The sequence below is a fragment of the Phoxinus phoxinus genome (assembly GCF_949152265.1).
Source record: "Phoxinus phoxinus genome assembly, chromosome: 23".
NCBI classification, from domain to species: domain Eukaryota; kingdom Metazoa; phylum Chordata; class Actinopteri; order Cypriniformes; family Leuciscidae; genus Phoxinus; species Phoxinus phoxinus.
This window is the reverse complement of record NC_136898.1, coordinates 8,006,399-8,029,594: the sequence shown is the minus strand read 5'-3', so window position 1 is coordinate 8,029,594 and position 23,196 is coordinate 8,006,399. Positions and strand designations below refer to the sequence as shown.

Sequence of the window (23,196 nt, the reverse complement as noted above, 5' to 3'; positions counted from 1 at the left end):
GCTTCTGTAGCTAGGATTTTGAGAGAGAACCATCTCTTAATATGTAATGTAATAGAAACTACATGTTTTACACATTTATTATATTATTATTACACAATATAAATGGGGTATTTTAAAATGAAAATAAATACAGTAGCTGCCTTTTATATTTTAGAATGGGGGTCCCTCTCACAAGGATGGTCATATTTGGGTGTCCATGGGATCTAAAAGATTGAAAACTCCTTGTTTAGATCACTCCATTGTAAAATGATCAGATTCCCGTTTTATCATACACTAGATGAAAATGTTAAGTCTGGTTGCTTAGAGAAAAGTAGCACATCTTTTCTTAAATCAAACATATGATTTGTGTCATGCACATTCAGGTTAGGCACTTGAATACTTTGCATTGGATATTTTTCGAAACCCTTTAGTCTAAATAAACAACAGTAATGCTAACTTTAGAAAACTTCTAATCTTACAGAAGAGTGAATGAATTAGTAAGCATGACACATGAACACAAGCTGGAGGATTTCTAAAGCATGTTATTTAAAATCTGCTTTGTATTTACATAGTTTGACACAAGAACCTGGTGAAAACTAATTACAGAACACATGAAACAGACACAAAGGACTGAACAGCAACCAAATGGTGCAGGACCGAAATAATACAAACTGGAGCACTTTTGCACACTGAATCGTGTGGATCTCTGGCTATTCACATGAATACATACACATATGTACATGAGTCTCTCTGCAAGTGTCAGGCTAAAGGAACACCAGGTCTGACTGCGCTCCAGAGGACATACATAAATAAAAGCATCCGTTTTTATGGGAAATAAAAGAAAATGCATGTTTGTATAAAAAGTATTGTCACTGGCACAAAATAGAACATGTTTTTTCATTTATTTACACGTGAAAACTGCTCATTGGTTCTTAGAGCTTTTGAGGATGATCAAAGTTTCCCTTTAAAAATGCAAGTCTTGCATTGAGACACAAAATGTGAAACCTGCCTAAAGAGTCTTGAAGAAATTAGAAAAAAAACTCACCTCATGCAAATGTATAAACAATTCAATAATTAGGAAACCGTTCAAACTGTACAGGTCGGTGTTTGAGGGGTTACGTGACAAGGTTGTGTTGGAGCGAAGGAGGCGTGGCCTTGCTCAGGTGCTCCCCCTGTTGGCCAGGTGTGGGAGTGAGGCTGCAGGTGGTGAGCTCCTCTTTAAGCGGCTTGTTGGCGAACTCTGTGATGCTAAATATAAACTGCAGGCAGCCCAGTTTGACATGGCTTCCGTGATGGAGGAGTGCAGTACCTTCCCATCCCGCACCATTGCCTCCGATCAAACTGGAGCCGCTGTTTTTACAGTTACAGGGAGTGTTGGGAGCATCGTGGGACTGGCAGCTCATAACTCTGCCCTCGGTTGCAGAGGCCACGGCCATTGCAGACGACTCCTGCTCCTTTTTCCTGCAGCGTCCTGCAAACACACTCGAGTTAATACTGATGCATACTACTTTAAAAAAAAAAAAGTTGGCATGAAATTCACTCATTTATTTTCTTAAGGGATTTTTTCATTTTTTTCTGGTGAAATGCCAGACTTATCTAATCAGTTCTCTAAACCAAGCTCGCATTCAGCTGAGAATTAAGTTCCCGTCCTACATTTTTTTCGATTCCAATAGTTTGTTTCACTCGGATGTCCATCAAAATAGGGAAGAAAAGACCTGTAATAACTTCAGTTTCCTCGTGATTTTCATTCAACTCACGGATAATGTTCTGCACTTTGGTGAGCAGGTTGCTGGATGGGCTCTGGCTCGTCTTCTCAGAGAAGTCACAGGAATATAATACGTTGTCAACGGTTGTCCCATGCTCGCTGTAGTTCAGCAGTTCATACTGCTTTGTATTCTGGAGGAGGAGAGAACAAATTTAAATCACTCAAGAGATTAAACCTTTGTCCTTATGTCAACTGTTTAAAATAGCATACCTCATCATAAAATATACAAGCGTGTTTCCCTGAAACGTAGTTACAATGCCCGTAGTTTGTAAGGCACACATCCATATCAGCACCTGCAATGAGAAAAGACAGTTGTACGGAACACTGTAGGATGATGCATTTCCTGCAGTCACAGGATGATAATCACCTGTCCCGATGTACAGACTCCTGTAGCACATACTGACAGCCGTTCCCTTTCCCGTGACCGAACAGAACGAAGCTCTCGCCTGTACCTCCTTGCTTTGGGCTGTGAACGGAAACATCAAGAGTTCATGCGCATCTAAAGGAAACAAAAACTTCAATGAGAGCATAATGAATACTATCTCATACCTTCACTGTGTTTCTTGTGAGCGGGTGACGCGGATGAGGGAGAACTGCTCTGAACAGGAGAGGTTTTTAACTCAAAGAGCTGCTGAATCCGCTGCCAAGCCAAGAGTTTGATAAACTTCTCATCCAATGAGCCAAGCTCAACTTCTGCAATACAAAAAAGATTTCAGAATGATTACAAAATGCTGCTGTCTTTTGAATTTGGGTCCTTTTCTTTTCTATGACCATTTTCTCTCTGAATAAGTAATCAGTTTTTTGCTGTTGAAAAACCTGCACAATTACTGGAAATAAAACTGAAATCACATACAGTTTAGTGTTTAGTGACAATACTATTTAATTAAATATGTGCTATGCGTTTCAAAGTGAAGTGTGGCAATGTGTTCTTTAACAAATACTACAACAGTAATATTTATATTCTTTAATATTTCTATTTAGTAGTAATAATACTTTATTTATATTGATATTTAATTTAGAAGTGTAAGGGATTTCAAATCCTTAAAGTTACAGTATCTTCTTAATCTAACCTAAAGACCAAAATTGAAAGTTCCTCAAGAATCAACAGTCCTCTTTTAAAAACACAAACCCACCTCCGCTGCCAGGCATGATGTCCTTTATTCGACCAGACAGCTCTGACATGTTAGGTTCTGTGCAAGAAAAGACGTCCCCCCTACCCGCCATCAAAGAGTCCAAGCCGACCTTTCCATCTGAGAAGAGAACGCAGCCATTCAATATTTGAAAGGGTCGCAAGCCCGGTAATAATAAAGCACGTAACTACACAAGTAAAAATTTACCACAGGACCGGGCTGTAGATCTCTGACCTTTTGATGCAGTGTCTGAGGTGATTTTCTGCGGTTTAACAGCATGTACTCCTGTAGATGCAGTAGAGGCTGAGAGTTTTGCTGCTGCTGCGTCTGAAGTTAATAGAGTTTTTTTATGGTCAGATGATGGAGTGCTGGGCTCAGATTTGACACAAGCAGGAGCAGAGACCTCTGTGCCACTACAGGGCTTTAAACTGGCATCCTCTGTCTTGATAATTGCTCCAGAGTTTGTAGGTTTGAGTGGAGCGGGTGCGGGTATGGGTATGGGTAAACCAGGCGTTTCATGGTCAGCTGTCTTTTCTTGGGTTCTAACAGGACACAGTGTCCCATTGGACTGAACCAATCGTTCAACAGGGCCATTTGTGGTCTTACAGTTCTGACACAGTCCATCAGTACATGAACTACAGGAAACTTTTGCCGCTACGCTCTGGCTGTCCTGTGAGGCGGCACTCTGGCAGGAATCTCGGAGTTTCAGATCAGTCTTTTCTGTGTGCTCTGAATCCCAAGGAGATGTTTGTCTGTTCCATAAATGCCTCATAATGCTGCACTGCAGTGAGATGACGTCTTTGAGCCACTACACCAAAAGCATAAACAGAATAAGATCACTGGTTCAGAAACAATACTGAATCCAAAAGCAGCAGCAAACAGTGGGCGCCTAATACACACCTGACACTGTTCATCTTCACTGGCTAAGCGCTGCGGGACATAAGCTTCTGTAAGGCCGGTGCAGATAAGCTCCCCTTCACGGATCCCTGCCGGGGCCATCAGAGAGGGCGGGTTCTGATACTGTGACTTTATGGCATCTGGAACCTGCGAAAACCAATCGATATCTCGAATGAGTTTCAACAACATCTCTAGCATCTAAAGTGTCATACAGTGAGTTTAAAGACTGATCACCTTCAGAGTCTTTTTGCTTCGAGCATAAGCTGACTGCCGTATAGGGGTGTGCTGCCGATGTATCCTCTGCAGGAAGTCAAGTTTGATGGCATGCTGGGATATGCGGTCCTGAAACTGGTCAAATAACTGGCAACGGTTGCTGAGGGTCAAGGTTCTCTGGCTCAGCTGTGAGGAAAGAAAGACAATGAATGAGTGGCATGTTGGTAACGGTGTTTATTCAATTTAGGATATGGAAATGCCCAAATTTAAAAGCTATTACAAGTCTTGATTTTTGTTTTATTGCAAGCTTCCTTACAACCAGGTTCTGGATGTGGTTGGGACACATCCATCTGCCTGTAGGGAAGGCAGTGAGAGGCGGATCCAAACAGTCCATGTGAAACAAGAGAGGGCAAAAGTCGCACTGGATCAGTGGAGCCATTCGGCAGCTCCTGTGAGGAAAAAGAGAGGCAGTGATCATTTTTGTCTTGATGTTAACATGATCAGGTGGGATTTACACTACTGTTCAAAAGTTTGGGGTCAGTCATTTTATTTGGAAGAAATCAATGCTTTTATTCAGCAAGGATGCATTAAATCGACACATTTATAATGTTACAAAATTTATATACATTTAAATTTTTTATTTTTTTGTGCAACTTTTAATTTTCACAATGAACAAAATAACAACAAGAAGGGTGCTACAAATACAGATCTTCCATTTGTTTCATACATTTGAGTGAGTTTCATAAGTCCATTTCCACCAATGTTACATTGAAAAAGCACCCTGAAAAAACACAACTGTTTTCAACATTGATGATAATAAGAAATATGTATTGAGCATCGAATCAGATTTAACCCTCTGTTGCTCTTCCAAAAATGTACATTTTCATCGGAATGATACGAAACTTGGTAAAGGTTTTGGCACTTGCTGTGTGAACAAAAAAAAAAATCATGGACACGATTCGAACATGTTAAATGGTATTAAAAACAAAAAAGTAAAAAATGACCGCATAGGAAATGAATTTCACCTACTGAAAACTTTTGGTACTGCGGCAAAATAAAATCTTACTGAAAGCTTATTTTTTGAGATATCAGGCTCAAATTTTGGTCACAACTTGTTTAGATTTATGGCTTTGATTTTCTCACAGTTTTAGAGTAAAACATGTTTTTAAAAATAACTGTATTCTGTAACTTTTTTTTCTACATTCCTTTTTTCACAATAATCTGCCAGGTGTCATCTTTGAAAAGAGATCAAACTTAAGTCTGTGCTCTAAAGCAGGGGTCACCAAACTCGGTTCTGGAGGGCCGCTGTCCTGCAGAGTTTAGCTCTACTCTACGCTAAACTTTGCAGGACAGCGGCCCTCCAGGACAGTTTGGTGACCCCTGCTCTAAACCATTCAAGATTTACGACAGTTGGACATTTAATTTTCAGGTCTATGCTCAAAAAGTAAATAAATGGATTATAAATAGAGTGAAAATATAATTTTGTACCATAAAATCCCCTAAAAATACAAAATATTAAATAAAAAACATTTTAAACTAATGTTTCAATGAACTAATTTCATTGAAATTACAAAAAAAAAAAAAATCTGTAATTTTTGACCGACACACGAAGAGGACCAGAGGGTTAATCAAATTAGAATGATTTCTGAAGGATCATGTGACATTGAAAACTGGAGCAAGGGTGGCTGAAAGTTCAGCTTTGCCATCACAGGAAAAAAAGACTTTTTAAAATATATATTTAAAAAATGCAGTCTTGGTGAGCATTAGAGAGGTTATACTGAAATTGACTGAAGCAGATCCTATTAATTAAAATAAAACAAAATATATAATACTAGATCTTGTACCTGCTGCATGTGTAACACACTTTCACCGGCAGTGGAACCAGTCCATGATTGTCCAGCTCATGCTGTGGCCGTTTAACGTTCTTGCCTGATAACTCGTCTTTTCGTCTTCTTTTGCTGGTGCCTGAGAAGAAGAGAGCATCACATCTTAGAATCACACATAATCTGTTATTCACACAATTTTATAGTGAGATCAGGATAGAGCTGCACAATATTGGAAAAAACTGACATTGTGATACTGTTCTGGTTAATTTCTCTTTTCTTTTTTTTTTACAGGGAATTAAAAAAATATATAATTTCAGGAACTCACCAGATAACTTAAATAGCTACTGTATATTTGGAAATAATGAATCATTCTAGAATGAGACGGGTGATTTTGTTGTGGTGTACATCTGCAAGAAAACACTATTTCAGTATTTCTACTGAAATTATTTAAAAATAAATCTTACACCATATTTTTTACTGTTGAAATGTTTCAAAGGTCACATTCTCACTGTTTTTTCCCTTCAATTTAATATGACTATAATATAATAATAATTATGATTTTAATGTGATTATCATTAAATACAAATGATTAATCAGAATAAGAAATATATTGTAATAACACTATTATACTGTAAAATAAACAATATCAATATTTTCATCTTAATTTCTTCATTTTCAAACAGTAACCCATTGATTTTTATTTTGATAGGTCGCCGGCAAATAGAAATATGTGCTGCCAGTTTCAGAGTGTAGCGATGAGCCGTGTTCGTTTACACACACGCAGCTCATGAATCATGATAGTGTCTCAGAACAGCTCGATTGACAGTAAAGGAGTCGAGCCGTTCTGAAACGCCTAAACCCTGTATTATAAACTACACATGTAGTGCATTATTTATTTAATTAAATCACAGTCTGCAAGATTTGACAATCGCACTAAGCCATATCTCCATACCGATTTTATTTCTGAAACAACTCTTGATGATCAGGAGGTCCTGTACCTGGAAGTGCAGATGTGCAGGTGAGGTCATTTGGAAGCTGGAACTGCGTGGGGTTCCTCTGCATGGCAGCGGCAATTAAGAGGTCAAATGGTCTTTTGAGGGTGTTTGTGGTATTCAAGAGCTCAGGCTCAGAACCCTGGGCCTCATCCTCCACGTCCAGGAGGTCTTCCTCCATGTCATTCTGCTCAGACGGTGTGGGTGTGTCAGTGGAAGAAGTGTTAGAGTTGGGGGTCACAGGTCGGCTGTTGGGTCGTCCCTCCAAGAGCCGTACCTGAGCAACGGCAGCCCGTAGCCCTGTGCCGCCCGACCCCATGGAGGGATCCAGACGTAATGTCCCACATTCCTGCTCAGGAGCCGGAGATGGAGTCTGCTTCACCAGCTGACGCTCCAACAGACCGTTAATTTGCTCTTTCTTCTGTTCCCTTTTCTGAAAAATTAAAGAACGGAAAAAAAAATTAAATAAACAAATCCAAATCCAACATGCTAGGATTTGGATTTAGATCCTAGAAATCAGTCTAGGTCAATGACATTTTTAAATCAAATAAAATGTTGCATTTCCTAAAAGGTACAATACACAGTAAAATATAGGACAAAAAATAAAACAGTTTTGTTCCATTTTCAATATGACTAGCCATAATAATAATAACATTAATGATCATTTTTGTTTTTAAATATTATTTGTTATAATTACTTAAAAAATATAATTATTTAAATTGTAAAAGTAAAATCAAAGAAATATTACTATTGCAATAATACTTAAACTGTAAAAAAAACATTTAATAAAATGTATTTTACAGTACAACAGTATAAATACTAATACCGGTATTCATGTCAGTCTTCATTTATTTTCTTTCAATTTATTACAATTTGACAATTGTTGACAATTTATAAACTCATGCAAAAATTGGATAGATACAAAAGGGTCAAATTTAACAGCATGAGTGGACACCAACCTTCTTGCGAACGCTGCAGCGATGACACATCCAGTCACCAGGGGGCAGCATTTCTCTGCTCATTGGCGGGTTACTGAGGAAATGTAAACAAAGTCAAGAGGTGAAACTACAGGCTTCATCTAACAGAGATCAAACATTAACAGTTACGGTATGGACAGCCATTCAATACTACAATAAACGAGCATAGGACGGCAGACCAGCTTTATACTCCAGTCTACTCTGGGTGTGTCATTCAAAAGAAGCAAACCAAATCAAACATGATACTATAACTTCAGCAGCTTCTAAAGCCAGGCCTATGTTAAACATGAATACAAGAGATATACCCAGCCTGCATAGAGATGCTAAATCAATAGCTTACTCTGTAAGGAGTTTCTGTTTCTCTAATGCACTGCACACATGCAAACAGACTACGACTAAACGCTACAGATGGTTTAAGCGAAATCAGCCATGAAGCTCGGATTCAACAACTGGGTAAAAACATCAAACAAATAGAAACCTGTTTTAACTTTCTAATTTGCCACAGTTCTTTCAAATAACTTCAAGACTAATTCATCTAAAAACACTAAAGACCCGTTAAAAGATCCTGTTTGAAGATCAATCCCAGAATCTCTATTCGAGACTACACAAACGAAGGCCAGTGTGGCAGATTTCCCGGGGCCCGTGGGCCGCACGGAACCGGCTGCATGTGTTTCTCCTCAAACACACATGGAATCATTTCAGCCCCCAAACACAAAGAATGAACAATGAGAAAATACAGAGGGGAAATCGATATTCAAACATCCTTCTTTCCAGCTGACCGACAGCAGCACAAAGTGAGTTTAAAGTTACTATGAAATGCCGTTTCCATGCCGTGAATGTGATGGATTATCGAAAAATAAAAAAATGTAGGGCGGTAACTTGGTTCTATGCATCGGCTGTTGATTGGATTTTGATATTTGGGTGCTGCACTCATAAGGAGGCAGATGAACATGACTTTTTTTGCAGGGTTTAGGTGCACTAAATGATTGCATAAGTCCTGCATACATCATCAGAGAGAAGTTTGTCCTTTAAAATATGTATATTTTTTAAACCAAGCACAGATGAACTGATCACAAGAAGACCTAAAACATGCATTTAGAAAAAAAAAATTCATTTTCATTTCATGTCCACTGTAGTAAACAAAGCCAAACAATCACAGATCTGCAAACATCTGCCAAAACTGACTGAGATGATTAAGGAAAATCCATCTCAATCTCAACCAGATCTCTCCATAATGGAGACGTGATCGTGGGTGGCCTTCAGATGTCCGTAGTTTAATGATTATTTCTCAGCTCCCTGCTCAAGAAACACCAGACAGCATATAAATAAACCACAGCTTCTCTAATGTTCCATCTGAAGATCTAAGAAGAAACATCAGCCAAATCTGATGAACATCTAGTTGTCACAGCAAAAATGCAGCACAAATTACTTCTGCGCTCCAACTAAACCAGCATCACAGTCCTGGGCCCAATTTTGTCCCAGATCCAGCATCACACACACCAGCACTGTAGATGGAAGGCAGCGGGGCAGTGATCACAACACAGCAGGTCCCCTCCTTCCCGGCAGCTGTCGCAGGTGTCGTGATTGGTGGCCCTTCCGGCTCTCCTGGTGCTCCTGTCCGGTTTCCTGGTCCTCTTCTCTCCATCCTCAGACTTGGGCGGCGCCAGCAGAGTCTGGATTTGCTGCAGGAGAAAAGCGAGAGAGGTTCAGAAACTCATTAGTGAAACATCTGCACGCGTCTTACATCACATCAGCCGCTCAAACCATTGTTGGGCCGTGACCGTGAGCGCGCGCACGTACGTTCACGTGAAGGGAGCCTATGGATGACATTAGTGAGCAATTAGCGGCTACATTGAGACTACTAACCAGGCAGTAAAGAGAGGAATAAACGGTGTATGAGTGTGTGTTTGTCTTACTCTTACCTCCATCAGCCCGCCGGAGGTATCCAGATCGTACACGATCGTCGGGGTCTCCATTTTACCCCACATCAACACAGGCCAGGACTGTTTCTGACACCCTTAGCCGCTACACCCCGACTCCTGTCAGTTGAGTAGCCTCTGACTTCTATTAAAATCGCCTCAGAAATCCCGCCGGTGTCTGTTATGGCTCCGCGCGGGCTCTCCGTTAATCGAGCAGGCGCGCGGAGGCCTCTATCCCCGGTGCTGTGCGAGACTCTGGCCCGGCATGAGAAGGAATAATAAAGACACAGAAATTATCATTAAGTCCATGATGCGAAGACGTCAAACATCAAGCCCCCCGAGGAACAACTCCTCCGAGGAACTGGCAGCGGCGAAAAACAGACGTTTTCTCCCGGTGAAAGAGCGACTTAACGGCAGAGCGTCTCTGTTGTGATGAAGGAACGCTCGCGCTAACTGACGCACAAACCTGTGTGCGCATGCGTGGGCCAGTTGGTTGAGTTGGGAATCCAATTCGTTTAGAGATTCGGTTCGTTTTGGTGAACCGGTGCAGTAGAATCAATTCACTGGTTTGCCATCACTGATATTTATTATCTAATACATGTTTAATATTTATGTAATATTCAATATTTAAATAAGTATTTTATAAAACTTTGGTTAAATACTGTCGTTTATGACTTATTGCATTGTTTATGGTCATATCACACACGCCTCACAATTTTGTGACCAAAGTTTTCTCTTACAAGTGATAGTCATGCCAGAAATAAAAATCGAAATAATTTTCTCACCCAGAATGTTAGGCAAAGACAGCCTCAGTCACCACCATTAACTTGATTTTTCCTTCTTTACAATGAAAGTGAATGGTGACTAACGTTAAATCTGCCATTCTGCCATTATTCTTTCATAACAGAATAAATAAAGGCATGCATCTAAAATCAACATGGGGGTAAAGAAAATTATGACAGAGGTTTAACTTTTGGGTGAACTATGCGTTGTTTACATTCGAGTGTTTTACAAACGCTTTGCGAATCGGTTCTAACGGATCTTTAAAAAGAGCCGGTTCAAGACAATTCGATTCGTTCGCGGTCAGGCATCACTACCCGTCAACAGTGGAGCCATCTTGCTCTTTTCCTCCGTTTATAAAGCCTCTCCGTCGATGGGGTCATTGTGGGAATATCCAGTATATATTTTTTTTGTGGGGGTGTGAGGAGCTTGTTCAGTACCTCAACCAGTGAGGGTTAGAAAGCAGATGCTTTTATCCGGTTTGTTTACGTGTTCGAGCTTCTTTGTATTGTGAGGGAATTCTCTGGCCTCTGATTGGACTGTTTCGTCGCCGGCGTAACATGAACCAATGCGCGTAACGGAAGAGATGAAACACTTTTTTTTTTTTTGATGACTAACTAAAAAAATCATCAGTGAGCAGTGAACAATGGCGGTCAATTCATTCATTATGTGTTATTAGATACATCCTATATATACGTAGACATTAAATATTTAGATAAGTTAATAATATTCATATTTATATCATAATATAATATATATTCTATAATTTTATATAGTATATAGATGCTGTTAAATAGATAACTGTTGTCTTGGTCAACTAAAAGATTCACAGTTACACACAATGCATAATAAACACAACATCATTCTATAGTTTTGGACAATTTATTTACAAAATGTTCTGCAAATAAGCCCCCATGCAGTGACAGTGTGTTATACATAGAGAAATGGCTTTATCACCATTACTAGTGCAACTGAAGCACCACTAGATCTCAAGACCCTCAGACACTCAGTCTTGTTTGCTGCATGTGGGAGAAAACAGTTTCCATCTCTGTTGTTCCTCAATGTAAAACCAGAAACCTTCTTGGTGCACTCTGAAATAGTCCAAACTCAAGTTGTGAGCCATGGGATGTTTTACCGGACAAATAAAAAAGTACAACACAAACCTCAGGCTCTTATGTGCTACAGAAATAACACCCTATTGTCCACCATAGTGCAGGCAGAAGTCTTAGAGGGAAAAAAAAACATTTACAGGAGCCCAGCAGAAAAAGAGGAGAGATGCCAAAAAAGACAGATGGATTTTACATACACACCTCGTATTGCCTTGCATCCTGAAAAGATAAACAAATAAGATTTCAGAACAGTACAGTGGATTCTCTTTGTCTTATTCAGAGCCCCCTTAAATACAACTGGTGATCCAAGTTATATTTAAGACAAATAAAATGCATTTCAATAAAAAATACAAAGCTTTGGAAGTAATATATAGCTCACATCTTTAATTACACTACCGTGCAAAAGTTTAGGGCCGGTAAGAATTTGAATCTATGCTCAACAAGTCTACATTTATTTGATCACAAATACAGTAATAACATATTGTAAAATATTATTTATGATTTTAAAAACTGAATATATTTTAAAATATAATTTATTCCTGTAATGGCAAAGCTGACTTTTCAGCATCATTACTCTAGTCACATGATGATCCTTCAGAAATCATTTGCTGCTCAAGAAACATTTATTATTATTACATTTTTAACTACATCAAAATTCCAATGTAACAGTATTATTATCAATGTTGAAAACAATTGTGCTGTTTAATATTTTTGGGAAATCCTTATGCATTTTTTTAGGATTCTTTGACGAACGGAAAGTAAAAAAACAACATTTCCGTAAATATTTACAGATCAATTTAATGCATCCTTGCTGAAAAGGTTTAATTTCTTAAAACAATGTTACAGACCATAAACTTTTGAACTCAGACATGTTTATGAATGTATAATGCACAAGCAAATTCAAGAGCTTCATTAGTATCCTTATTTGAATCAAAAGAAAGGAAACATGAAACACAAAAATGATGAATGACGTTAACATAAAACATTAAAAAAATCCTGTGAGTCATGAAACGATCCAATCAAGTAAAAGTAATATAATTTAACTAAACATTAATAATTACGCAAATGGAATTTGGTCTGAACTTTTCACATTCAGAAGATAACAGTGAATGACATAATCCTGGATGCTGTATATTTAGGAGATGTATTTTTGGTAATGAGGTACACACCATCAGAACGTCTAATTAGAGAACATGTAGAGTGTAAACTGAGACACACACACACACACGCACACACACACACACACACACACACACACACACACACACACACACACACACACACACACCATCTGCTGAGTTCTAGCTACCCATGACCCATGGCGTCAAGCCTAAATGTTTTTTTTTTTACATCTAAAATGAAAGTTTTCATGTTTGTAAAGGAACCCAGAGACTCTTTCCTTCTCCACTGAAATGTATTTATTCTTACACTGCATGTTATGAATATACAGCAGCATTTTTGAACTTCTTTGAAAATTTTAAAATGTTATTAGAAAAAATAAATAAAAATAAACATTCATTAAGAGTCCCCAAGAAACATTTTGTTTATGCAACATTAAATTAATTAAATCATGAAGATAGTTTTATGATATATCTGGTCCTAAGTTCCTATAGCGCCATTACATGGCACTAGTACTGCTACATTATACTGGCCTTTAAAATAAAATGATATGTCTCTGTTTGCTGTTTAGCCATATAACCGATTCAGATTCCTTTTATTTGTTCTGCGGATCAGGTCAAAGTAATAGATGACAGGTGGAATGACGGGATGGCAGGCAGGGTTGATCAGGACAGGACGATGGTGTTGTGAGATCCCACGTCTCTGAGGTTCATGGCATCCATACTTACTCCCGTCTCATACACGGGGTTGTCAAACGCAGATTCTTCAGTCATGTTGTCGTACGGTGGAGAAGACGACCCAGGGAGCTGGAGGGTCTTGCTTTGAGCTCTGCAGAGACACAATCTTATTAGTGGAAAAACAACCCCCAAAACAATAAGCACCATGTCATTGTCCCTGGCCTTGGAACTTACATTGAAATGCAGAGGAAAAAGACCAAGAGGAGCATCAGCACCACTGCAACAGGAATCAGAACTGCGATGGCAATGTTGACGCCCTCCACACCAAACTCTGAATCGGCAGCTATAATGTGGACATTTTACAGAACATTTAAAAAAAATAATCCCCGGTTTCACAGACAAGGCTTTCGCCAAGACTAAAAATGCATGTTTTAGCTGAAAACAACTTGCACTGATAAATCTTAAAACCTGTCAGTGCTATTGTTTAGTCTCAAGATGTACATCAGTAATGTTTTTTTTCTAAAGCACATTTCTCCATTTATAAAAGCTACTTAAATGCTTAATTTAACTAAAGCCTAATCCTTGCTTAATCTAAGTCCTGTTTGTAAAGTGTTTTGATAATACTAAAATAGTATCACCGTTCAGCCTGTGTTCCTCAATGTTTCTCGAAGAAGCTGAAAAACACCAGAAAAAACTTCTGAGACACTTGTGGAAATCTCATATAAGATGTGTGTCACGATGAGGACGTTAAGAGTGCAGTTCCTACCTCTGCACATAGGGGGCGCACCGCTCCACTGAGAGGGATGTCCCGGGATGCAGTGGATAGTGGCTTCACCCTGAAGCACATAACCTGAACGACAGGTGAAGCTCAGAGTCTCTCCTGCCTGGAAGAAAGCTTTCTCTGAACTCTGGATGGCAGTGGAGGGAGCGCCGGGGTTACTGCAGGGTTCATATCTCTCAGCTAAAAAAAAAAAAACACAGATCAGTCTGCTGGAATCATGCATTGTAGGCCTACATGCTGGAACACAGTAATCCTGAAATCCACTAGATGGCAGTAGAGCGTAAGAACTGAAGTCAGAACAGATCAGTTTAGGTTGAATTTCTTGTTATGCTGCTGACCGATACTTACGGACACATTTAGGTAGTTTTTCACTCCACTTTGGGACTGCGGTTTCTCTGCTGTAGCAAGTGAGCACCCCAGGGCCAGCAAGTGAGTATCCTTTGTTGCAGATGTACTCCACAGACGAGCCCACAGCGTAACGAGAGCCGGTCACCAGTCTGCGGCTGTTGTCCACTAGTCCCGGATCCTCACATGACATAACTAGGCAAATATCACAAATAAAAACACATAGGAGAAAATGAAAAATCACAACACAAAAATGTGAACATTTCCCCAAAACAGAGAAACAAAGAATTATGAAGATAAGCGAACAAGAAAACTAGTAGAGAAGAGAAGTATTGTAACTTAAATGTGTTGTGCGAAACCATTTTTATTGCATGCAATTTAATAATAATAATGTATTATAAATAAAAAGACATTTTAATTAGAAATATTATATATATACACACATATTATACACACACACGTAAAAAGTGTCATATATATATAATTTTAAATTATACCTCACAAGTTCTTTAAGTGGTTAAAAAATGTATAGTATTTAAACATTTTTTTATAAACAATATATTTTTATTAATCATTTTTAAATAAGGGATATGCACATATGTTGTGGTCCATTCTACTGTGATGCACATCATTATATTGATGCATTTTTAATGGGAATTATTTAAAATATAGTAAATATAAATTCTCTTATTGCAGTTTTTCACTGTTTCTTCTTGGAAATTTGATTATGATCAAATATTCTCCAACCAACAAATCACCATTGCTAAACCCACACAGGAACCTGCCAGTTAACTGACTGCATCTACTCATAGGGTGCTCACTGCTTAGCTGTTATATGTAGTAACCTTAATTCACCAGCAGGTAGCAACAGCCCTAGCGTTTTAAACAGTCATTAACACCATGTCAATTAAGTTTTCCCTGAGTAACTCAAGCACTAATGATCTGGTGTGACCTTTAAGTGTGACGTTAGCTCTTACTTTTTTCACAGAGGGGAACGTCTCCACTCCATGTCAGATCCCACTGGCACATCAGGATCTCTGAGCCCTGCAGATGGAAGCCTGGGTAACACTGGTAGGTAATAACGGTGCCATGCGTCAGGTCAGGATGAGATGTGCTCTTCCAGCCATTAAGGATTTCTGGCAGCTCTGCGCATGTGTCGTTACGTGGCACTTCTAGTATTTGGTTAGTAGAAGGAGAAAAGAGGCATGATTTTCTATTTTTACCATTAAGCTTTACATGTTAATGAAACTGCTGTGAGAAAACAGTTGCCCATCTCAGTCCTTGCCAGTAGTGGTCACTGCCAGTGCCAAGCAGGTTGGCACCTTTATTTTTCAGACACTGGGGGACCATCACTTTCCAATCATGATTAATTTAGGAGAATACAAGGACTAGATGAACAGATTAATTTTGCATTACTGTAACTGCAACTAATGTACACTTACCAAAGAAATGCACTACGAAGCCATTGTTGTATCCGTAGACATTGGAGGCTGGATCAGATTGAAACTGGATGGTCACGTCAGCCATAGAGGTGTAGAGTCTGAATCGAGGGAGGAAACCACTGTACTGGCCCAAGATGTTGGCTGTGAGGTCATCACCATCGTAAAAGGTCAGCAGGTCATTCTTCCCCAGATGAAGACTAATAAAACAACACGCATGAATGCACACCATTAATGTAGCACAGGTCTGTTTGTGATAATTCTTAGCTCATTGTTTTGATAAACTCCCACCATAATTTTACATTAACATATAATTAATTAATATAATGTTATAGTAATATATAATATAAAATCATATAATTTCATCTGTTAAAAAACCTACAGTTGCAAAACTTCATCTGTTTGTTTAAAGTGACTAAAGTGAATGCTAAATATGCTATTTATTTGCTGTTTATTTTGTATTCCACAAAACAAAACAAAATCATACAGGCTTTAAAGGACAGTCAATTCATTTTTGGTGAACTATCCCTTTAATTAAGAAGAATGCTGCCATCCTAACATAAGAAGCTGTCACTTGACCAGCCACATTTTTCCCCAGATGGTTGGTTGACGTCATTCTGCAATTCATCTTCATTCCTGAACTAACATGAGTAATGCAAGGGAAAAACAAATTACACAGCCTAGGCAGATTTTTACACAACAGTATCCTCGCTGAGAATCAATCATGTTTTCCATTCTGTCATGCTAAATGGCAATAAAGGCCAATGTTTAGATTCCTCCATCTATCGGGAGGCTGCATTTACCTCTTCAGTGGGGAAGTGACATTTCGCAAAGAAATGAGATTTATTTAGTGTAATGTTGGAAAGCAGAGAGGCAGAACCCTCAGGGCCGCCACACAGCTGTCAGCCCTTCGGGTTCTGTTGTTTGGGAAGGTCACAGATGAGCTGTGTTAATATTCACAGCCTGAAAGAAAAACCAGGGGTACAATGCAGAGTTATAAAGTAAGAAGGATATACACATCCTGATGATCAGCTGAGATGTTTTTTCCCCTTCTTCCAACAAACAGGCTCATTGTTAAGACTATTCACCCAGGTGTGTGTGTGTGTGTGTGTGTGTGTGTGTGTGTTTAGAGGGTGAGTTTGGAAGATGCTGTTGAGCAGAAGCCAGTAAAGCTGAGCTAATGACGCATGTTGGGACACAGAGGCTCTGGGTTCAGATAGTGTGTCACACTCAGCCTCAGGCACACTTGATGACTGGTGTACCATTGGTCTCTTTGGAAGTACAAAGGTGAGAATGTCAGAAAAAATGAAAAGTTAGTTAATTTTACTTCTTAATATTACAAATAAAAATGAGTAGGTTGGTTTTGAAATCACGGCCTCTGCAAAACCTCTTTTGTCATCCTGACAAAGCAATCTCTTGAGATCAAGCTAAACCCGCCAATCACAGATAAACTTCCTCTATCCCAATACATCCTAAAACCTAACCATGACATCCCAAGCCTACCTATACAGCCACAAATAAGTCCACAAAACCAACCTATATCACTCTAAGCCATCCTATACCATCCAAAACCAATTCATACCACCCTAACACCCACTCGTACATCACAAAAAAGACCAATAACTCCACAAAACCCACCAATATCACTCCAAATCTATACCTATACCACAAAAATGGTTTATACCAACCCTAATCCCCAATTGTACCACTGCAAAAACCACTAATAATTTCACAAATCAACTCATTTCATTACAAACCTATATAGTGGAATAGTCGGGTTTCAGAAGTAAAAACTGCATAGGGAAATTGATTTTGAATAGTAACCCTTTAAAGACAGACCTACTTCGAGCTACGAGGTTGTTAATCGATGGTACAGTATTTGCTTCTGCTGAAGCTGTCTGCCCATATTATTTCAGCTTATTTATAAAAATAATCGTGTTTGGAATTTCTGGTGAAAAACTACATTACCCATGATGCTGTACAGTAATTACACCAATCAGTCGAAAAAAGCAACAAGTGCCAAAAGATCTTGTTAGCTCCACCCACTCCCATTCAAGCATTCTACGCTCTCAAAATACTTAAATGTTTATATATACTGTATGTAATATTTTGCAATGTATTGTTTTTATATATAATCATAATCAAGATTTGTAAATTAATAGTTTTTATATTATTTAGCTTCTCCATTGTTTTTAATTTGATTATGCTGTTTGCAATGCTTCATTGTAGTTCTTTCCCTCACCAAAGGCATTAAATACACGGTCTTGTACCTTTGTATTTTTGTCTGATTTTCAAATACTTTTTCTTGCTTCAAATCAAAGTTCGTAGTGATGTGGTTAACTTCGTAGCTGATTGTCTTGGTTCATGGCTTATGACTCTTTAACAAAGATCTCTATGGGAAAAATGAATGAAAAAATACTTCCAGGAGGCACTAATGCACTCTATACCACCCAATACCATTTCATACCACCACAAAACCTACCCATATACCTCCAAACCTACCTACTGTACACCACTAAAAATAATCCATATAATAAACGCATTGATGTTGTCTATGCTACTTTTGAAAGATGTAAAGTGCGCATCCCATAATCAGTCACTGAGATATTGAAGAAGCATGTGGTTTGATCCCTGTCCAGGTGTTCAGACTGGCACCTGTATGCTGCTGGCCCATTAGTGCTCTGTGTTAATGAGTCCGTGGGTGGCCTCCATGTCTCTGCTAAATCAATTAATCATCTGTCATTACACACACTGTTCCTCTGTAATTGGAAGGTGGTGAACTGTACCAAATGCTAATAGAGAAGTGAAAGCATTCTCATTAGAGGAAAAAAGTCACACACAAAGCCAGTCCTAAAACATAACCATCTATCAGATACTCACACCAGGATATCCAGCATAAATCTTTTGTCCTCTTCCACGTGTAGACCCCAGATACAATCCTGACCTTTGTCGTACGCTTCAGGCCAGTTGGGAGAAAGCACCACACCTGCCGAATCTGTTATTTCTCCACTGCACACCGCTGTAAAACACAAATGATGCATTGAAGTCCTCCTGGGAAGTTAGTATTTGCGAAATAAGAAGTCATAATAATGACATCAGATGCGTTAAAATCACTTTGGTTGGAGCAAAATGGCGACATAACTTTTCTGCATAAAATTCAACACGATTTTTTAACTCTACATCTACAAAATGATGAATAAAAAATGTGCATTGGGTGTGTTTTTGCTATTTTATGTTTTTTAATTGATTCGTTTTTTTTATTGTTATTGGAATCATTATATATTCTATCATATTTGTACAATGCAATGGATTTTGTACATGCAACTTAGTCTTATTGTAAATTTATTTAATTTACAATCATTTATTTTAACAAATGTACCATTAATGCAGACGCTGCATCCATTGACATTGACACGCTGCATCCACTGACATGTTTTCTCACTGAGAAACTGGGACCCCAACTGGGAAACTTGTAATTTCATAATCGTTATTAAGACTTTGTGGTGACGTTCATGTGTGTAACTATATGATCTTCCCGACATGACTTGAATGCACCACAAGTTAAAGAGATCAAAATATTACATTTTATTTTGATTTTGATTTAAAGGGATACTCCACCAAAAATAAAAATTCTGTAATCATTTACTCCCTCTCATGTCGTTTCAAACCTGTGTGACTTTCTTTCTTCTTCGCAAAACAAAAGAAGATCCAAACAACATTTCACTCCTTCGTGTTTATAGTAAGGAGAAGAAAAAAAACTGGGACATTCTCAAGAAAGCAAGTCCTAAAGTTTTGGAACAACTGAGTAAATATACATTTAAAAAAATTAGGTAAACTATCCCTTAAACTAGGTAAACTAGACCTAAATCAATTTTGATTTCATATTGGCTTCAAATGGCATGTAAAAACAATCAGAGAAGAAATTTACTTAAAGTCCCCCTGTTGTGAAAATCCAGCTTTTAATATTGTTTATATGTCTATGTGGTGTTTTTAAAATGCTTTAAGACAAACCATGTTCAAATTCATCAGTCAGAGCCATTGCTGAGTATTTCTCTTTAAAACTGCGGTGAACCAAAGACACAGTTTGAAATCGCTGCTGTTTCTGATGTCACAAACTACCTTGTAACCAATCACGTCAACAAGTGGATCTCTGAGCTGGTGTGAGTGAGTGGAGGCGGGACTAATTTGCATATACATAGAACCGCGTATACTAAATATATATGGCGTAGAGTTACATTCAAGCTATTTTAAGGTATGAAGATTATTTTTCAATGAAAAAACATTTAAATATGTAATTTTGGTGATCAAAGATGAGTTTTAAAGGGGTAAGATTATTAACTACAGTGGGACTTTAAACTAAAGATTAGACTGTTATACTGAATCGGACATGTCATCACAGACATAAAATCACCTCGGCATGCTGGTTCCGTCTCATTCCATTGTGGATTTTCATAATTTACACATTCCAAAATAACAGCGCCCTGCTCCAGTGTGTAACCCGGCTCACAGGTGAACTCCGCCACAGAACCAACTCCAAACGCAGGATCGCTCGTGGAGAAATTCCCATACTTCACAAACGGCTCGTAACAGCTGCCCTGAGCAAACGCTGAAAAACATGCAGAAAAATACAACCTTAATACAGTATCAGTCTCTCTCTCTATAATTAACGCAACAATACAACAGTGTTCCAAGAGATAATTTTGTTTATCTCACAGACAGTAAAACATGTATGTTTACATTTACTGTATGCAATTGGTAGAGCTTTTATCCAAAGTGACTTAAATTGCAATCAAGGTACACATTTTCAGTTCTTTCACTCCCTATCTAGTTTTTATAGTGACATTTCAGTGGGATGTTCGTTATCTTTAGTCCTTGGTGATGGTTAACATGTAACTCTATAAATATACCCAGAAATCTGTTGTCTCTAGGTTACATATGTTGTATCTGGCCCTCTATTCTTTTGCTGTAACAAGTTTGTTCAGGTGTTAGTGATCAGAACTAATGAGGGTTCAGAAGAGAACAAGCTTTTTTTTTTTAAATGACTGGAATACATGAACGGCTCAAGTCCAGGAAATGCTGTAGGATACTTGTACCTTCATATCGGATGGCAGTGCCAGTGCATGTGCCCGTCTCATCACTGGTGAATTCCACAAACAGATGCCTGTCGGTGCTGGTGACCCCCTCAATGGGCAGATACTCCACTGCATACGAGTCGTACAGGGGCAGAGAGTCAATGTTACTCCCATCCTTTATGAGGAGCCTAAAACAAACAAAAGGAAGTCTGCATCACTAAAGAGTAAATGTGTGAACAGATTGTTTTTGTTTTTATAAAAATGGATTATATAATTTTAAACTTTGATGAATGGGCCTGATGATATTGGAACATTTTCCCCATGTAAGCTTTGTATATTTACTCACTACCATTCAAAAGTTTGGTGTTGGAAAGATTTTTTAAAGTTTTTGAATGAAGTCATATACTCACCCAGGCTAAATTGATCCGATATAAAATTCAGTTAAAAGAGTAATATTGTGAAATATTATACAATTTAAATTAAGTGGTTTCTATTTTAATATATTTTAAAATATAATTTATTCCTGAGATGGTTAAGCTGGATTTTCAGCATCATTACTCCAGTCGTCGTCAGTGTCACATGATCCTTCAGAAATCATTCTGATTGGTGCTCAAGGAACATTTATTAATATTATCAATGTTGAAAACCGTTGTGCTTCTTAACATCTTTGTGGAAAATTAAATCATGACACATTTTTTCACATTCTTACTTAAATAGAAAGTTCAAAAGAACCGCATTTAATTGAAACCGAAAGTTTGTAAATGTATTTACTGTCACATTTGATACATTTAATGTGTCCTTGCTGAATTAAAAGATTTAAAAGAAATTACTTTAAAATTGAATTACTTTAAAATAAATTTTGGGGAATATTTAGTAATAATATTTGAAGTAAAAATACAGAAAGCACATGCCTGTCATCGTCCTCAGCCAGTGCCACTTTCTCAAAGTGAATGTGGATCCGATGGCCCTCAGGGGCCTCCAGTACCCAGTGACACGTCAGATTGTTGCTGTAGTTTCCAGGAAACCCCGGAGAGACAATACGACCCTGAGTGGCATTTCTCATCGTCCCCCCACAAGCAACTAGGCATGAAAGACGAAAAGAAAAAAAGTGAGAAACTGCAGTGAATTTGCTGCATTCAGTTCCCTTCATTTTCATTATGCAGGGCACAGATTTCCAACAGACTGCCTCAGATTTCCTCAGACATTTATGAGACTAATGAAAAGGAATAACATGTGTTTTATTTCAAAATTTCATTCAAATGCACCCAAGTCGTAATTTTTTATGTGGAGCAGTTTTGAGGCAGTAATGTTAGTTTGTCCTTTCATACCTTGACACATGGGATCTCTGCCACTCCAGTAGGGTGTGGTGGCGTTTCGGCACGTGAGGGAGGCGGGGCCCTGGAGCTGATAGCCATTCAGACAGGAGAAATAGGCCACGCCCCCAACCTGAAGACCAGTGACCGATACTTCACCATTATCAGGGGCCATCGGGGATGCACAGCTCAGAGCAAAGGCTGAAGAGAGAGAGAGAGAAAAAGAAATACATGGCAGATGACTGTCAGATTAGAGTCTAAAAAAAAGAAATGCAATACGTAGATCATGTTTCAAATAAACATAAAGTAGGCTATATCATCCAAAAAAGCAAATTAAGTTGGAAAAGATCTAAACTTTTTCTCTCTCTCTCTCTCTCTCTATACACACAAAAAAGACACACACACACACACACACACACACACACACACACACACACACACACACACACACACACACACACACACACACACACACACACACACACACACACACACACACACACACACACACAGAAATCACATGAGGCAAATTTATCATTAATTCAATTTTATTTTATTGAAAACTCAAAATTTTTAATTTAATGGTATTTTTAACTGAAGCAACTTATAGTGCATTTAAGATACATATACTGTATCATCACTATGTGTGTATTACGGTTATTGTAATACTTTTATAAATTGATAGTTTTATTCAGCAAGGACATTAAATTTATCAAAGCTGACGGTAAAGACATTCTTCTGTTTTCACAAAAATATTAAGTTGCACAACCATTTTACACATTGATAATAATAAGAAATGTTTTTTGAGCAGCAAATCAGCATATTAAAATGATTTCTGAAGGATCATGTGACACTGAAGACTG

The 23,196-nt window shown here is 38.3% G+C and overlaps 2 protein-coding genes across 6 annotated transcripts in view; both read right to left on the bottom strand.

Annotated features, from left to right (window-relative positions):
- Positions 1-501: 501 nt before the first annotated feature.
- On the bottom strand, positions 502-10,185 carry phf12a (PHD finger protein 12a). 2 transcript variants are annotated; one of them, XM_079599809.1, is made up of 15 exons: positions 9,702-10,185; positions 9,280-9,461; positions 7,762-7,834; positions 6,809-7,235; positions 5,829-5,949; positions 4,301-4,433; positions 4,006-4,170; positions 3,775-3,918; positions 3,109-3,682; positions 2,878-2,994; positions 2,294-2,437; positions 2,112-2,210; positions 1,955-2,037; positions 1,737-1,875; positions 502-1,450 (listed from the first exon to the last, which is right to left on the bottom strand). In XM_079599809.1, exons 1-15 carry the CDS (start codon positions 9,765-9,767, stop codon positions 1,095-1,097), a joined length of 2,823 nt encoding a protein of 940 aa, XP_079455935.1. In that variant the 5' UTR covers positions 9,768-10,185; the 3' UTR covers positions 502-1,094. The 2 variants fall into 2 exon arrangements, with proteins under 2 accessions (XP_079455935.1, XP_079455934.1); XM_079599808.1 differs by having other exon boundaries at positions 3,082-3,682; positions 9,702-10,176.
- Positions 10,186-11,343: 1,158 nt separating this feature from the next.
- The window catches only part of sez6a (seizure related 6 homolog a), a 49,320-nt gene continuing 37,467 nt past the window's right edge, over positions 11,344-23,196 (bottom strand). The window contains exons 5-17 of one of the 4 annotated variants that reach the window (XM_079599404.1): positions 22,349-22,534; positions 21,932-22,100; positions 21,042-21,208; positions 20,360-20,554; positions 18,829-18,967; positions 15,952-16,148; positions 15,487-15,681; positions 14,513-14,704; positions 14,150-14,344; positions 14,022-14,057; positions 13,618-13,726; positions 13,435-13,534; positions 11,344-11,806 (exon numbers count right to left, since the gene is read on the bottom strand). In XM_079599404.1, the coding sequence (XP_079455530.1) occupies positions 11,777-11,806; positions 13,435-13,534; positions 13,618-13,726; positions 14,022-14,057; positions 14,150-14,344; positions 14,513-14,704; positions 15,487-15,681; positions 15,952-16,148; positions 18,829-18,967; positions 20,360-20,554; positions 21,042-21,208; positions 21,932-22,100; positions 22,349-22,534 (1,910 nt within the window). In that variant the 3' untranslated portion in view covers positions 11,344-11,776. Of the gene's footprint in view, positions 11,807-12,809; positions 13,535-13,617; positions 13,727-14,021; positions 14,058-14,149; positions 14,345-14,512; positions 14,705-15,486; positions 15,682-15,951; positions 16,149-18,828; positions 18,968-20,359; positions 20,555-21,041; positions 21,209-21,931; positions 22,101-22,348; positions 22,535-23,196 lie in introns of those variants that run through there. The other 3 variants (XM_079599406.1, XM_079599403.1, XM_079599405.1) reach the window with 3 other exon arrangements.

Coding starts and splice junctions, on each gene's coding strand:
- phf12a (XM_079599808.1), bottom strand. CDS start 9,767: ATGTGGGGTAAAATGGAGACCCCGACGATCGTGTACGATCTGGATACC. Junction 4,171..4,300: donor ACCACATCCAGAACCTGGTT/GTAAGGAAGCTT, acceptor CTTTCCTCACAG/CTGAGCCAGAGAACCTTGAC. Junction 2,438..2,877: donor CATCATGCCTGGCAGCGGAG/GTGGGTTTGTGT, acceptor TTTGTATTGCAG/AAGTTGAGCTTGGCTCATTG.